The sequence below is a fragment of the Canis lupus genome, chromosome 5, assembly GCF_048164855.1.
Source record: "Canis lupus baileyi chromosome 5, mCanLup2.hap1, whole genome shotgun sequence".
In the NCBI taxonomy this organism is placed as follows: Eukaryota; Metazoa; Chordata; class Mammalia; order Carnivora; family Canidae; genus Canis; species Canis lupus.
The window spans coordinates 36,868,230-36,886,206 of NC_132842.1; the positions used below are offsets into that span (position 1 = coordinate 36,868,230).

General features: G+C 38.3%; 1 protein-coding gene across 1 annotated transcript; it reads left to right on the forward strand.

Annotated features, from left to right (window-relative positions):
• Positions 1-8,220: 8,220 nt before the first annotated feature.
• Positions 8,221-11,278, forward strand: LOC140633529 (protocadherin beta-5-like). Its single transcript, XM_072826204.1, has one exon. The coding sequence runs from the start codon at positions 8,256-8,258 to the stop codon at positions 10,641-10,643; it is 2,388 nt and encodes a 795-aa protein (XP_072682305.1). The 5' UTR covers positions 8,221-8,255; the 3' UTR covers positions 10,644-11,278.
• Positions 11,279-17,977: the final 6,699 nt, after the last annotated feature.

Sequence of the window (17,977 nt, forward strand, 5' to 3'; positions counted from 1 at the left end):
AGACATACCATAGGAAAGATGCTGAAGACCAGAGTCAAGGAGATGCTTATATTACCAGAAAATATATCCTTCAAAAATAAGGTTTTCAAACAAATAAAAACCAAGAGAATTAATCACAATCACATCTGCACTAAAAGAAATACTTTCAGTAGAATTCATTGGGCAGAGGGAAAAGTCCTAAAGGAATCAGACTTGCAGCAAGAAATGAAGAGGGTAAATATAGATTAATAGTAACCATACAAGGCAAAAATAGCAGTTTCTTAAAGGATTTAAAATATATACAAAATTTAAATTCATGACAATAATTGAAAACGAAGATGGTATAGATACAGTTAGTGAGGTGTTTTTTTTTTTTTAAGATTTTATTTATGTATTCAAGAGAGACAGAGAGAGAGAGAGGCAAAGACACAGGCAGAGGGAGAAGCAGGCTCCATGCAGGGAGTCCAATGTGGGACTCGATCCCAGGTCTCCAGGATCAGGCCCTGGGCTGAAGGCGGCGCTAAACCACTGAGCCACCCGGGCTGCCCAGTGAGGTTTTTTAAATAAAGATATTATTTATTTATTTGAGAGAGAGAGCATGAGAAGTGGGAGGGGCAGAGGGAGAAGCAGACTCCCTGCTGAGTGAGGAGCTCAATGCAGGCTCCCAGGATCTTGACCTGAGCTGAAGGAAGACGCTTAACTGACTGAGCCACTCAGTTGCCCCTGGTTAATGAGTTCTAAGCATTATTATGGAAGTTGTAAAAATTAAAATATTTGTATTAGACTCTTATAGATCAAAGATTCATGTTTAATCTGTAGGATAATTACTACAAGATTAACTAAAAAACTAACTGAAGGAAAATGAAAAATAATAAATGTCTGAATAATCCAAAAAAATGAAAGTTTACGGACAAATAGAAAAAAAAGATGGTAAATATAAATGGAGAATTATCAAATATTACAGTAATTGTGATTAGATTAAGTAATAATCACATTAAGCAACCAAAAATTCTCACACTAGGTTTAAGAAAAGTTCAACTATTGTATATGCTGTCATAATAATGTGTGTTTGTGTGAGATAGAATAAAAAGATTGAGAGCTAAAAAAAATAAGGACACCTGGGTAACTCATTTGGTTAAATGTCTGCCTTCAACTCAGGTCATGATCTCAGGGTCCTGGGATCGAACCACATTGGGCTTTCTGCTTAGTGGCAAGTCTGCTTCTCCCTCTTCCTCTCCCTCTATGATCTCTCTCAAATAAGCAAATAAAGTATTTTTTTCTTTCAAAAATTTTCAGCTTTATTGAGATATATCATTGACATTGTGTAAGTTGAAGGTACACAGTGATGATTTGACACACATAGATGTTGAGAAATAATGACCACAATAAAGTTCCTCAACACGTCCATTATGTTACATAATTTCTGGGATTTTTTTTCTGGTGAGAATATTTAAGTATCTGATACAGTATTAACTGTTGTCACCATGCTGTGCATTGGATCCCCAGGACTCATTCATCTTAAAACTGGAAATTTGTACCCTTTGACCAACATCTCCCCATTTATCCACCTCATTCTACTCTCTGTTTCTACTTTTTCAGCTTCAACATATAAGAGATACCGTACAGTTCTTGTCTTATTTATCTCACTTAGCATGATGCCCTCAAAATCCATCCACATTGTCACAAATGTCAGAGTCTCCTTCTTTATCATGGCTGAATAATATTCTCTTGTATACCATATCTTTAATTTAAAAATATTTTATTTATTTATTCATGAGAGACACAGAGAGAGGCAGAGACACAGGCAGAGGGAGAAGCAGGCTCCTTTTAGGGAGCCTAAAGTGGGACTCCATCCCAGGACCCTGGGATCATAACCTGAGCCAAAGGCAGATGCTCAACCACTGAGCCACCCAGGTGTGTCTCTAAAATAGAGAAAGCACAGAGAAAGGAATTGATATTGGTACAAAAATATCCCGTTGGAAAGAAAGGGAAGATGGAGATCCCAGTGTCAGTGCTGGGGAAATGGTTTGAGGGCAGGATTTTTAGGTTTCAGGTTGTGTTGATTAAATAAAATCTTAAAAAAAAGAAAGTTAAAAAAACAGGAAAAGATAAACCAAAATAAACCTAGTGTAGCTGTACTCATATAGAACGAAGGAAACCTTGAGGAAAGATGCATTATAGGCAGAGAAAAAGAGATGTTTCATAATGATAAAGAAGTAAATCTACCAGCATTTTGTCAGTTCTAAGACTGAATATATGCCCATATGATACAAAATACTTAAGTTAAACTGAGAGAATATAAATAGATAAATCCAATCATAGTAGACTTACTATAACTCATGATTCCTGATAGAATAAGAAGACATATATACACAAACATACAAACACCAAGAATATTAAAAATCTGAGCAACACAATAATCATATTGGAATAGTGACATACACAGCACACTGGAGAATACACATTATTTTTATGTGCATATGAACTATATCAAAATTATCCATATTCTAGGTAAAAAACAAGCCTCAAAAATTTTAAAAGAATTGAAATGACTCAGAGTATGCTTTTTGACAGTGGAATTTAGACAGAATTAAAAATATAACAAGGAGGCACCTTGATGGCTCAGTCAGTTAAGTGTCCAAGTCTTGATCTCAGCTCAGGTCTTTTTCTCACAGTGGTGAGTTCAAGCCCTGTGTTGGGCTCCACACTGGATGTGGAGCCTACTTGAAGTAAAGTGAAATGAAATTAAAAATAAAAATATAAAAAAATAGCAAGAAATCCCCAAATACTACAAAAGGAAATAATATAATACATGGGTCAAAGAAAATATCATAGCAGAAATTTCCATATATTTTGAACTGGGTAAAAATTAAGATTTGCTACATAAAAACAGGACTTAGAAGGAAATTTTAAAACTTTAAATCTACATGTTAAGAAAGATTAAAAATAAATAATCCAAGATTCCTCTGAAGAAGCTAGAAAAAGAACAAATCAAATACAAATAAAGAAGGAAAAAACATATATATAAACAAATAGATGACAAAAACAATACAGAAAATCAGTAAAATTAAAAGTTGCCTCTTTGTAATGATTCATAAAAATGAAAAATTCATAATGTGGTGCCTGGGTGGCTCATTTGGTTAAGGATCAGATTCTTGGTTTTGGTTCAGGTCATGATCTCAGGGTCCTGGGATCCAGCTTCACCACATCAGGCTTGTGCTTAGCCCCAAGTCTGCTTCAGATTCTTTCTCTCTCTCTCTCTCCCTCCCCACTACAACTGCCCTCTCTCTATCTCTCTCTCAAATAAATATATAAACTCTTTAAAAGAAAACCTCTTAGTAAAGCTAATCAAGAAGGAAAAAAACACCAATTACCAATATCAAGAATAAAAAAGGAACATCACTACCAATCCCACATATATTAAAAAAATAAAAAGGGATATGATAAACAACCTTGTGCCAATAAATCTGACAATTTATGTAAAATGGAAAACATCTTTGAAAAACACAATATACTAAAACTGAAGGAAGAAGAAATATAAAATCTGATTAGGCATATCTATTAAGTAAATTAAACTTGTTATTAAAGAAACCTTGCCACTCCAATACACACTAGTGAATTCTTCCAAAATACTTATAGAAAAACTAACACCAGTTTTTGCAGACTCTTTCAGACAATAGAAAAATAGGAAATATTTCCCAAATCATTTGGGTGCCAGCATAACTTCAATGGGTTATGACATCCAAACCTGAGTAAGACATTATGAGAGGAAAAGCACAGGACTATCTCTTTTATAAACACAGATGGGAAAACTCTAAACAAAGCATTGGCAAATAAAATTCAGAAATATATAAAAAGGAAATAGTAGATTATGAGAAAAATGTGTTAAAGATGCAAATCCAGTTTAATATTTGAAAATTAAAATAATCACATGAACAGATAAAGAAAAAAATAATATGATAATCTCAATGGATACAAAAAAAGTCTTTTAATGAAATTCAGCACATGTTCATAGTAAAGTATTTAGCAAACTGAAGATAGAAGGGAACATTCAGACTGTATTTTAAAACCCACAGGAAGGCAGCCCAGGTGGCTCAGTGGTTTAGCACCGCCTTCAGCCCAGGGCCTGATCCTGGAGACCTGGGATCCAGTCCCACATCAGGCTCCCCGCATGGAACCTGCTTCTCCCTTTGCCTGTGTCTCTGCCTCTCTCTCTGTCTCTCTTGAATAAATAAAATATTTAAAAATAAATAAATAAAATAAAACCCACAGGAAAAATTATCTTTAACAGTAAATTATTGAAGTGTCCCTTAGTTATCAAGAATAAGACAAGGATGCCTGCTTTTGCTATTTCACTTCAGTATTATACCATAGGTCCTAACCAGTGAAATAAGGTAAAGAAAAAATAAAAGGAGAGATTGAAATTGAGAGGGATATTTCAATGATTGAAAGGGGAGAAAGAAAATGTCTCTTTTTAAATGATATGCTTGTATATAAAAAAAAGTCATAAAGAATCTATTGACAATTAGGATTAATAAATGAAATCAGCAGTTCCACTGGATATAAGGTAGCATACAGATATAAATTGTATTTTCAATAACAATAAAAATAATAAAATGTAAGATTTTGAATATCATTTACAATAGTTTTTAAAATCAAATATCTGGAAACAAATCTAACAATATGTGTAAGACATACTGAAAAACTAAAATATTGAGACAAGTTAAAAATCTAAAATAGAGGCATATATAACTTTCAGTAGTTGGAAGACTCAGTGTTGGGAATATGTCAGTTCTCCGATTGACTTACCTCACTCAGCATAATACCCTCCAGTTCCATCCTCGTCAAAGCAAATGGTAAGTATTCGTCATATCTAATGGCTGAGTAATATTCCATTGCATATATATATATATATATATATATATATATATATATATACCACATCTTCTTTATCCACTCATCTTTCGATGGACACTGAGGCTCCTTCCACAGTTTGGCACTTGTGGACATTGCTACTATAAACATTGGGGTGCAGGTGTCCTGGCTTTTTGCTGCATCTGTATCTTTGGGGTAAATCCCCAGTAGTGAAATTGCTGGGAGTGCAATTGCTGGGTCTTAGGGTAGCTCTATTTTTAATTCTTTGAGGAACCTCCACACAGTTTTCCAGAGTTATGGTACCAGTTCACATTACCACCAATGGTGCAAGAGGGTTCCCCTTTCTCCACATCCTCTCCAACATTTGTTGTTTCCTGTCTTGTTAGTCTTCACCATTCTCCATGTCATTTCTTTCCAATCAATCTATAGATGGAATAAAATCCTAAGCAAAATTTCAGCAGATTTCTTTGTGAAAATCTACAAGCCAAATCTAAAGTCTATATAGAAATACAAAGGAACAATACAAACCCAAACCATCTTGAAGAAAATGAATAAAAGTGAAGGACTTCTTTCTGTGCTGGCGCTCATGGTGGTGGCAGCAGGTGGCGCTCTCAACAAGCAGAGCGACTGGACCTGTACTTACCGCAGAAATACTCCATTAGCAACCATATCATCTGTGCGGACAACCACGCGTCCACCCAGATGAACGTGGGGGGAGATAGAGTAGGTGAGAAGCAGGTTCAACAGCCAGTTTAGCACCTACTTTAGCTGTGGGGCCATTCACAAGTTGAGTGAGTCAGATGCTCCATCCTCAGACTCGCCAAGCCAACATCATTTCAACCAACTGACCAGAGAGGATCAGGATATAGGGTATTTGTCATACATAAATAGTAACTCCCCCCCCCAAAGGACTTACCTATCATATAGTAAAGCCTATTATAAAGATACAGTTATGGGGATCCCTGGGTGGCTCAGCAGTTTAGTGCCTGCCTTTGGCTCAGGGTGTGATCCTGGAGACCCCGGATCAAGTCCCACGTCAGGCTCCCTGCCTGAAGCCTGCTTCTCCCTCTGCCTGTGTCTCTGCCTCTCTCTCTGTGTGTCTCTCATGAATAAATAAATAAAATCTTAAAAAATAAAGATACAGTTATTAAGACAATATGATATTGCAGGATAAACGAAGAGAAAAATTAAGAGAAGAGTCTTAAAAGACTGACTTATAACAAAAATGACACCTCAGAAATGATGAGGAATGGATCTTCTTTGCAATAGATAGTGCAAAGTCATTTGGATATTTTTATGAAAAAATAAGGTAACCCTAACCCCATTCATATGAAAGAAAATCAAATTCAGGAAGACTAAAGCTCTAAATATGAAAAGTAAAGGAACTGATTTTTTAAAAATTCAAGAATATTTTCACATGGGATGTATGCGAAGTTTTAAAGGGAACACACGTCCCAACAATAAATGAAAAATATTGATAAATTAGACCAAAAATAAGTTTTGTTCATCAAAGATAGCCCAAGAGAGCTGAAATCCAAGCCATAGGATGGGAGAAGATATTTTCAATAAATACTTATGAAAAAGTACTTATACTCAGCATATATAAGGAACTTCTAAAGATTTATAAGAAAAAAAGGTAAATGCTGTAAATAGACAAAAGACAAGCAACTTCACAAGAATGTACCCTAATGGCCATTAAACGTGTTTTAAAAAGTGTTCAATTTAATAAGGGAGATGCTAATTAAAGTTACAATATACAGTCACCACACAGTCATCAGAGTGGTTAAAATTAAAAGACAATATCAAATGTTGACAAGGACATGGAGCAACTAGAACTGTCATTCTTTACTGGTTTCAGTAAAACCACATTTGTAAACTTTTGCAGTATCTTCTAAGCTAAATATATGTGCACATTTTTGCATTCAGAAGTCTAACTCCTAGGAATATATTCAACATAAATGCTCACATAGACACCAAAAGACATGTACAAGAATTTTCATAGTAGCATTATCTAAAATATCCCCAATATGAATCAACTGGAGAATAGATAAATAGTAGTACAGTCATACAATAGAATAATATAAAGCACTGAGAATAAAATAAATCAGGAAAAGATACAATAGATGAATTTAAAAAGCATAATGTTGAGTCAAAGGAGCCAGCATAAAAGAGAAATACTACATACATCCATCTGTATAACAGTTAAAAAAAAGAGAAAAATCTGTGATAATAGAAGTCAGAAGCATGCTTACCATTAGTGGGGAGGGTAATTTCCAGACAAAAATAGATGGTAGCTTCTTAGGGTTTTGGTAACATTTTAGTTTTAATTTAGTTTCCACTTAATAGGAGTGTGTTCACTTCCTGAAAATGTAGTGAATTTACACTTATAATTTGTACCCTTTTCTGATATTTTATATTTAAAAATGAAAATAACTTTTGTAAACTTGTAAACTTTTGTGAACATCAGTTATCACTTATTTCTTGAATGTAATCAAATAAGAAACCCACAAGAGGAAGTTTCTCTTTTTTTTAAATTTTTAAATGATAGTCACAGAGAGAGAGAGGCAGAGACATAGGCAGAGGGAGAAGCAGGCTCCATGCACCGGGAGCCTGATGTAGGATTCGATCCCGGGTCTCCAGGATCGCGCCCTGGGCCAAAGGCAGGCGCCAAACCGCTGTGCCACCCAGGGATCCCCAGGAGTTTCTTTTCAAGATGTATTTTATGAGGAGCACTAATACATCATTTTTGCTTGTTCTGAAAAGTATTGTTTCACATTAAGTTAACTCAACAAATATTTATTTAGAAATTCCAATATCTGGGATCCCTGGGTGGCGTAGCGGTTTGGCGCCTGCCTTTGGCCCAGGGCGCGATCCTGGAGACCCGGGATCGAATCCCACGTCGGGCTCCCCGTGCATGGAGCCTGCTTCTCTGCCTTTGTCTCTGCCCCCCCCTCTCTCTCTCTCTCTGTGTGACTATCATAAATAAATACATAAATAAAAATAAAAAATAGAAATTCCAATATCTAAGAATTGGAGACACTATCAGGTGCACTTCTGTGATTAATGAGAACTTTGATTCCATACCAGTCACAATTTGGAACGAAATGGCAAATACAATGTGCCATAGTGAATAAGGACGCCTGGTGGCGCTGCAGGCTAGCAGTCTGAACGAAAGGCTCCGTGGCTCTCCGCGACGCCATTAAGCTGGGAATCAGAACAATGAGCGCTTCCTAGAAAAAGGAGGCATTTTAGGTAAGATCTAGGGGCAGATATCTTCAGAGAAGACATCATTCTAGGCAAGTCAGTCAGAAATATCTAAATCGAGGGTATTTAACCAAATCATCTGGGTTGATTGCATACAGACTTGAAGAAACTGCATCTTCTTGAATTGGGTCTGAGCAATGGAGACTGCGCTAACAAAAACGCCACAGAAAAGGCAAGTTATCTTTCTTGCTATATTGTTGCTTTTGTGGGAGGCTGGCTCTGACGCAATTAGGTATTCCATGCCAGAAGAAACAGAAAGTGGCTCCTTTGTGGCCAACCTGGCAAAAGACCTGGGGCTCAGGGTGGGGGAACTGACTACTCGGGGCGCGCGAATCCATTACAAAGGAAACAGACAGCTCTTGCAGCTGGATATGGAAACCGGGAATTTACTGCTATATGAAAAACTAGACCGGGAGGTTCTGTGCGCGGCGACCGATCCCTGTATACTGTATTTCCAGTTATTACTGGAAAACCCGGTGCAGTTTTTTCAGGCTGATCTGCAGCTTACAGATATAAATGACCATTCCCCAGAGTTCCTAGACAAGGAAATGCTTCTAAAAATCCCAGAGATCGTTCAGCCAGGGACCATATTTCCTTTGAAAATAGCTCAGGACTTAGACATAGGTATCAATACTGTGCAGAACTACACAATCAGCTCAAATTCCCATTTTCACGTTGTCACTCGTAATCGCGGAGATGGCAGAAAATACCCAGAGCTCCTGCTGGACAAAGCGCTGGATCGGGAGGAGCAGTCTGAGTTCAGGTTAACCCTCACGGCGCTGGATGGTGGGACTCCGCCCAGGTCTGGGACCACGGCAGTCCGCATTGAAGTCGTGGACATCAATGATAATGCCCCTGAGTTCTTACAGTCGCTCTATGAGGTACAGATCCCCGAGAACAGCCCCCTAAACTCCTTGGTTGTCGCTGTCTCTGCCCAAGATTTAGATGAAGGAGCATATGGGAATGTTGTCTACACTCTATTCCAAGGCGATGAAGTTACTCAACCATTTGTAATAGATGAAATTACAGGAGAAATTCGTCTGACAAAGGCATTGGATTTTGAGGCAACTCGACACTATAATGTGGAAATTGCAGGCACGGACGGCGGGGGTCTTTCAGGAAAATGCACCGTAGCTATAGAGGTTGTGGATGTGAATGACAACGCCCCTGAACTTACCATGTCTACGCTTGCGAGCTCTACCCCAGAAAACTCACCAGAGACTGTAGTGGCTGTTTTCAGTGTTTCTGATCCAGACTCTGGAGACAATGGTAGGATGGTTTGCTCCATCCAGAACGATCTCCCCTTTCTCCTGAAACCCACATTCAAGAACTTTTACACCCTAGTTACGGAGAGACCATTGGACAGAGAGAGCCAGGCGGAGTACAACATCACCATCACCGTCAGTGACCTGGGGACCCCCAGGCTGAAGACCCAGCACAACATCACCGTGACGGTCTCCGACGTCAACGACAACGCCCCCGCCTTCAGCCAGACCACCTACACCCTGCGCGTCCGCGAGAACAACAGCCCCGCCCTGCACATCGGCACCGTGAGCGCCACCGACAGAGACGCGGGCGCCAACGCCCAGGTCACCTACTCGCTGCTGCCGCCCCGGGACCCGCACCTGCCGCTCGCCTCGCTGGTGTCCATCAACGCGGACAACGGGCAGCTGTTCGCGCTCAGGTCCCTGGACTACGAGGCGCTGCAGGCCTTCGAGGTCCGCGTGGGCGCGGCCGACCGCGGCTCGCCCGCGCTGAGCAGCCAGGCGCTGGTGCGCGTGCTGGTGCTGGACGACAACGACAACGCGCCCTTCGTGCTGTACCCGCTGCAGAACGGCTCTGCGCCCTGCACCGAGCTGGTGCCGCGGGCGGCCGAGGCGGGCTACCTGGTGACCAAGGTGGTGGCGGTGGACGGCGACTCGGGCCAGAACGCCTGGCTGTCGTTCCAGCTGCTCAAGGCCACGGAGCCCGGGCTGTTCGGCGTGTGGGCGCACAACGGCGAGGTGCGCACGGCCCGGCTGCTGAGCGAGCGCGACGCCGTCAGGCACAGGCTGCTGGTGCTGGTCAAGGACAATGGCGAGCCGCCGCTGTCGGCCAGCGTCACGCTGCACGTGCTGCTGGTGGACGGCTTCTCGCAGCCCTACCTGCCGCTGCCGGACGTGGCGGCGGCCGAGGCCCGGGCCGACCCGCTCACCGTCTACCTGGTCATCGCCTTGGCGTCCGTGTCGTCGCTCTTCCTGTGCTCGGCGCTGGCGTTCGTGGCGGTGCGGCTGTGCAGGAGGAGCGGGGCGGCGTCGGGGGGTGGCTGCGCGGTGCCCGAGGGCCACTTTCCGGGCCACCTGGTGGACGTCAGCGGCGCGGGGACCCTGTCCCAGAGCTACCAGTACGAGGTGTGTCTGGCGGGAGGGACTGGGACCAGCGAGTTCAAATTCTTGAAGCCTGTTATTCCCAAATTTTCACCCCATGGCGCTGGCGAAGAAATAGAGGAAAGCACCACCTTCCGGAATAGTTTTGGATTCAATTAGAGATCAGTCATAATGCCGTGAGTTTTGTCATTTATCTCTAATTTCCCCCCAAAGACCAAGTTTGAGAGCGTCATGGAGAAAAACCCCACCTCCAGGTATGATGTCTTTTTCGTAGTGAATTTTCCTTTGAACTTCATCTTGTACAGTTTTGGAAAACTGAATTCTATGTCATTGCATTTATTTATACAGTGCCACCCAAATCAACGCATGCAGTTTTTTTCTGAATTGTTTGCTCCTGATGGTATTTGTCAGGATGAACTATTTTAATGAAATCAGATCTTGTTTTTCTCTGTATTCTATCCATTGTTTCATTACACTCTAATGTTTTTGATGCCAAATAGCCAAAATAAAAATGTTTTAACATAATTTTGTTTTCAAAGAAATACATGCACATGATAACAAATGTAATGTGTGAGAAAATCTGATAAAAAGCAACAGTATTCTGGGGATCTTGGTGGCTCCATTGGTTAAGCTTCCGACTGTTGATTTTGGCCCAGGTCTTGATCTCAGGGTTGGGATCTGCCTGTGTAGGGATCTGTGCTCACTGGGAAGACTGCTTGAGATTCTCTCTCTCCCTTTCTCTCTGCCCCGTTCCCGCTCTCTCTCTTAAATAAATGAATCTTTTTTAAAAGCAACGATCTTTTATCTACTCTTCTTTTCTAGCTCTGATTCACACTGGCAAACATTTTAAAAAACATTTTATTACAGAATTATACATACAGAGAAGGGAAAAAATCCTACTATCAGCTCAGTGTGTTTTCAGAAAGTGAACATACTTGGTACCAGTATCATGATGAAGAAATGAAACATTGCTAGCATTTCAGGTGCCACACAAATTACTCCTTAAAGTCACTACCAGCCCAAGTATAACAAACATCCTGACTTTCAGTACTATGTTTTAGGTTTTGCTTGTTTTGAATTAACATAAATAGAATAGTAGAATATGAACTGTTTTGTGTCTGGCTTCTTTCACTCAACATTATGTTGATGAAGTTTGCGATATTGCTTTTATTTTTAGTTTTGTTCTCGTTGCTGTATAGTATTCCACTGTATGAATATTTCACAATATTCTGTTTGAATAATTCTGCTTTGAACATTCTCATACATGTCCTTTGTCAAACATGCATATGCCTTTCTGTTGGTATATACCTATGGATGGAATTGCTGCTTACCTACTAAGCACATGGTTACTTTTAGTAGATACTTCCAAATAGGTTTCCAAAATGGTTTGTACCAATTTACACTGCTATCAGTATGGTCTGGATGTACCAGTTCCTCCATATTTTTGCCAACCCTTGGTGTTGTTTTTCACTTTATCCTTTCGGAAAGAACTTTAAAACATTTTATTTCTAGTTCCTTTTCTACTCATTTCTTTATTACTGAAGAATATGCTTGTAATTTTTCATAAACTTTAAACAATTTCCTCAATTTATTGCTACTGTTGTTTAGTACTCAGCACACTTAAAACTTCTCATCCATCCTTTACATATAGTACTATTTTCCAGTACTTCCCTGCACAAACTGAAACCCTTATTTATTATTCCACTAACATTTATTGTCCCACTAACATTCCTTTGCATTTACCTGTATAACAGAATAGAATGCAATTCTTATTTTTTTCTCTTACCTCTTTCTCCCTTACACTTTCAGACCTCTATCAAATTAACTTTTACTTTTATAGTCATGGTTGATGACATTTTTTACTCTATGACCACATGTAAGAATTCCCCCTCTTGTCTGTAGATCAGTTTTAGAACCTGACAATCAATATTAAAATTTCACCTTTAGTGACCATATAAATTATGAATGCCTTGCAGCCAAAGATCACCAGGAACACAGAACAAAGTTGGGTTTATTGACTTGTAATGAGGGAGACTGCACATCCTGGGAAACCATGGGTCACCTTAGTAATAGTGCCTTAAAAAGGAACTATAGGTTTTGGGCTTGTGATAGGTGATTTAGCATAGGGTGCAAGGAAGTAGCCCTGGATTGGATGCTTTCAGTGAACAGGAGTATTCTATTATAGGGTCTTTTGTTGAATTTTATTTAGGAGATGACAAGAACAAAGTGAAGTTAAAGCTGTAATTGTTTTTTTAAAAACCAGCATTCACTTCTAATAAGCCAGGGCAGAGGACTCTGATCTTCTTTTTTTTTTACAATGTTCTTATTTTTGTCACTACTCATGCATTATTATGATATCATCTTATTGTGGTTTTGTTCCATCTTATCACAATGATCTTTAATGATGTTGTTTGTGAAGTTGTTGATATTCAACAGGAGAAGATCATGGCGTATTTGTGAGTGCCAGGCCAATTCCTATTTATAAGAGGCTGATTTTCTTTTTCTCAAAATATTCATTGCACTGTAAAATTCCTAGAAGAAAGCATAGGAGAAAAGCTTCATAATGTTGAATAAGAGGCTGATTTTCTTTTTCTCAAAATATTCATTGCACTGTAAAATTCCTAGAAGAAAGCATAGGAGAAAAGCTTCATAATGTTGAATTTGGTAATGATTTCTTAGGTGTGACACCAAAAACAACAATAACAAAAAATAAACAAATGAGACATCAAACTTAAAAACTTTTATGCATCAAATAACACAACAATGAAAAGGCAAGCTATCAAATGGGAGAAGATATTTGCAAATCTTTTATCTGATGAGGAATTAATGTCCATAATATTTAAGAACTCCTACAACCCAACAAAAACAACAAAATACCAAGTAACCCCACTAAAAAATCAACAAAGTACTTGAATAGCCATTTCGCTGGAGATCATATGCAGATGGCCAACAAAAATATGAACAAATGTTCAACATCCGTAATTTTTGGAGAAATGGAAATCCAAACCACAATGAGATATTACCTCACACACATGAGGATGAACTGTTATAAAAAAAAACAAACCAAAAAACAGCAAGTGTTCACAGCCATGTGGAGAAACCAGTACCTTTGACAATGTTGGTGAGATTATAAAATGGTGCAATTGCCAAAAAAACAATATGGAGGCTCCTCAAAAATTTAAAAGAACTTCTATATGATCCAGCAATCTCATTCCTGGATATATATCTAAAGGAATCGAAGGCAAGGTCTCAAAAAGATATTTGTGCACCCATATTCATAGCAGTAGTAATCAAAACTGGCAAGAGATGGATACAATCCAAATACCCACAAACAGATGAATGGGTAAACAAAATGTGCAGTGTGTGTGTGTGTGTGTGTGTGTGTGTGTGTGTAAAGAATGGACTATTAGGGGCGCCTGGGTGGCTGAGTTGGTTAAGCATCTGCCTTCAGGTCAGGTCATGATCCCAGGGTCCTCTGCTCAGCAGGAAGCCTGCTTCTCCCTCTCCCTCTGCCTGCCGCTCCCCCTGCTTGTGCTCTCTATCAGATAGATAAATAAATAAATAAATAATAAAATCTTTAAAAAAATGAATAGAATATTTTTCAGCCTTAAAAAGGAAGGCAAGCCTTCACATGCTACAACAGGGATGAACTTTGAGGGAATTATTCTAAATGAAATGATATAGTCACAAAAAGGTAAGTACTGTATGATTCCACTTAAATCATATATGTAAAGTTATTAAATTCATACAAACAGAAGTAGAATGGTGGTTACCAGGGACTTGGGGAGGAGGTAAAGAGGAGTTTTGTTTAATGAGCATAAAGTTTCAGATTTGCAAAATGAAAATGTTCTGGAAATCTGTTTCACAACAATGTGAATGTACTTAACACTAACTGAACACCAAAATATGGCTATGATGGTAAATTTTATGTTATGTTTTTATTATTTATTTATTTATTTATTTATTTATTCATTCATTCATTCATTCATTCATTCATTCGTTCATTCATGAGAAACACAGAGAGGAGAGAGAGGCAGAGACACAGGCAGAGGGAGAAGCAGGCTCCATGCAGGGAGCCCGACATGGGATCCTGGGTCTCCAGGATCACGCCCTGTGACGAAGGTGGCACTAAACCATTGAGCCACACGGGCTGCCCTATGTTTTTAACCACAATAAAATATATTGTTCATTGCAGAGCCATATTACTTAGTGATAAGGACAATGTTTTCTGCTCCTTTGATCTATTCTTGTGTTCCTGTGTCATTGAAAATAGAGTGTTCCTAGAATCAAGATCAAGTAGATTCAGCATTTTAAACTCCATCAGTTGGCTTTAACATATCTTCACATATATTTAAATCAGTAATCCAGGTTCTCATATTTCTTATCTGAAGCCCAGAATTCTATATCCAGTGAAAATATCTTCCAGAAAGAGAATTTGTTGTCAGTACACCTACCCTAAAAGAATGGCTGATGGAAGTTCTCCAAATGGAAAAGAATCCATTTTAAAAAAAGGAATCTTGGGACTAAGTAAGAGATGTGGCTCTATCTAGGGTTGTAAGTTCAAGCCTCACATTGGGTATAGAGATTGCTTAAAAATAAAATCCGTAAAAATTTTAATTAAATAAAAAAGGGAGTTCCTGGCTGGCAGTTGGTAGAGAATGTGAATCTTGATCTCAGGGTCATTGGTTTGAACCCCATGATGAGCATGAAGCCTACTTTTAAAAAAAGGGAATCTTGGGATATTAGTGAAGGAGAAAAATACAGCAAACAAAAATATGGGTACATGTAATAAAAAATGTCCAACTGTATGCTGCCTACAAGAAACTTCACTTCAAATATAATGATATAGGCAGATTGAATGTAAAAAGATGGAAAATATATTATGCAAATGTTAATAAAATATATCAGGAGTGACCATACTAATGTCAGATAAAGTAGACATCAGAAGGAATAAAATGTCCAGAAAGTGGGGAAGAAGTTGACAGAGTAGGATATTATATGATGATAAAAGAGGACATAGCATTCCTAAATATGTATGTACCAAACAACAAAGTTACAAAATAAATGACATAAAAACCGAAAGGAGTCAAAGGAAAAATAGATCTACAATCAAAGTTGGATACTTCAACACCCTCTCTTAACAAGAACAACTAGACAGAAAATCAGCAAGAACTCAGAACTAAACAACACCATCAACCAACAGAATCTAATCCATATTTATGGAATTCCTAGCCAAAAACACTAGATATACATTCTTTCCAAATGCTTTCAGAAAATATACAAGATAGACTATATAAACAAAGCCATAACACAAACTTTAACCAGTTTAAAATAATTTAAATCATATAATGTGAGTTCTTCTATCACAATGGAATCAAACTAAAAAATAAGAAAAATAACAGCAAAATATTTAAAAACCTGGACACTAAACAACACACCTAATTAATCCGTGGATCAAAGACAAAGTCTCAAGGGACATAAAAAATATATCAAGCTGAATCAAAAATGAAAAGACAAATTAAATTTATAAGACATAGTTAAAGCAGTGCTGAGAGGGACATTTATGACACTAAACGCATACATTAGAAAAGAGGAAGTCTCAAATCAATAATCTAATCTCCCACCTCAAGAATCTAGAAAAAGAAGAGTAAAACCCAAAATCAAGCAGGAGAAGCAGGAGGAAGGAAATATTAACATAATAGGAGAAACCAATGAAATCCCCTAAAAAAATCAATGAAATAAAAAGCTGGTTCTTTGTTGTTTGTTTGTTTGTTTTTTAGAGAAGGGAAGGGCAGAGAAAGAAAATGTTAAGCAGGCTCCATGCCTAGTTCAGAGCCACAGGGCTCAATGTTCTCACAACCCTGAGATCATGAGCTGAGCTAAAATCAAGAGTCAGAAGCTTAACTGACTGAGCCACCCAGGCACCCCTGAAATCCTCTATATTTTCAAACTTTCCTGCACCATTTCTCCTATCAATTCAGAGGGTTCTTTAAGTGATTGCTTACATACCTCTATCTATGCCTTAAATTATTGTTCTTCCTTACATATAGCTAAATTAAATAAGATTTTAAGAGATTCATAATAAAATTAAAGAAGATTTTTAAAAAATAAATTTATTTTTTATTGGTGTTCAATTTACCAACATACAGAATAACACCCAGTGCTCATCCCGTCAAGTGCCCCCCTCAGTGCCCGTCACCCATTCACCCCCACCCCCCGCCCTCCTCCCCTTCCACCACCCCTAGTTTGTTTCCCAGAGTTAGGAGTCTTTATGTTCTGTCTCCCTTTCTGATATTTCCCACACAAAATTAAGGAAGATTTTAAGGTTAGTCTTTATCTTTCATTTTTAGTAAATTGAAGAATTTTTATTCTTAATTTTTTTGTTTTTAAAAATATTTTATTTAAATTCAATTAATTAACATATAGTGTATTACTAGTTTCAGAGGTAGAGTTCAGTGATTCATCAGTTGCATATAACCCTCTGCTCAGTACATCACGTGTCCTTCTTAATGCCCATCACCCAGTTACCCCATCCACCCAGCTACCTCCCCTCCAGCCACTCTGTTTGTTTCATATAGTTAAGAGTCTCTTATGGTTTGTCTTCCTCTCTGATTTCATTTTATATAATTTTTCTCTCCCTTCCCCGATGATCCTCCATTTTATTTCTTAAATTCCACATTTGAGTGAAATCCTATGATAGTTGTCTTTCTCTGATTGACTTATTTCATTTAGCATAATACTCTCTAATTCCATCCATGTTGTTGGTAAGATTGGTAAGATTTCATTGTTTGATGGTAGAGTAATATTGGTAAGATTGGTAAGATTTCATTGTTTGATGGTAGAGTAATATTCCATTATATATATATATATGTATATATATATACACACATATTTTCCTTATCCATTCATTTGTTGATAGCTCTTTCCATAGTTTGGCTATTGTGGACATTGCTGCTATAAACATTGGGGTGCAGGTGCCCCTTTGGATCACTATGTTTGTATCCTTTGGGTAAATACCTAGTGTAATTGCTGGGTCATAGAGTAGCTCTATTTTCAGCTTTTTGAGGAACTTCCATACTGCTTTCCAGAATGGTTGTACCAGCTTGCATTCCCACCAGTAGTGCAAGAGGTTTCCCCTTTCTCCGCATCCTCGCCAATGTTTGTTGTTTCCTGACTTGTTAATTTAAGCATTCTGACTGGTGTGTTGTAGTATCTCATTGTGGTTTTCATTTGTATGTCCCTGATGCTGAGTGATGTTGAGCATTTTTGCATGTGTCTGGTGGTCATTTGTATGTCTTTTTTGGAGAAATGTCTGTTCATATCTTCTGTCCATTTCTTGATGGATTATTTGTTTTTTGGATGAGTTTAATAAGTTCTTATTTGAGTTTAATAAGTTCTTTACAGATTTTGGATACTAATCCTTTATCTATTAAGACTTTTCGAGTATTTTCTCCCATTCTGTTCATTGTCTTTTAGTTTTCTCGAATGTTTCC

Bases quoted from the DNA above. Each gene is read 5' to 3' on its own strand.
- LOC140633529 (XM_072826204.1), top strand. From the start codon at position 8,256: ATGGAGACTGCGCTAACAAAAACGCCACAGAAAAGGCAAGTTATCTTT.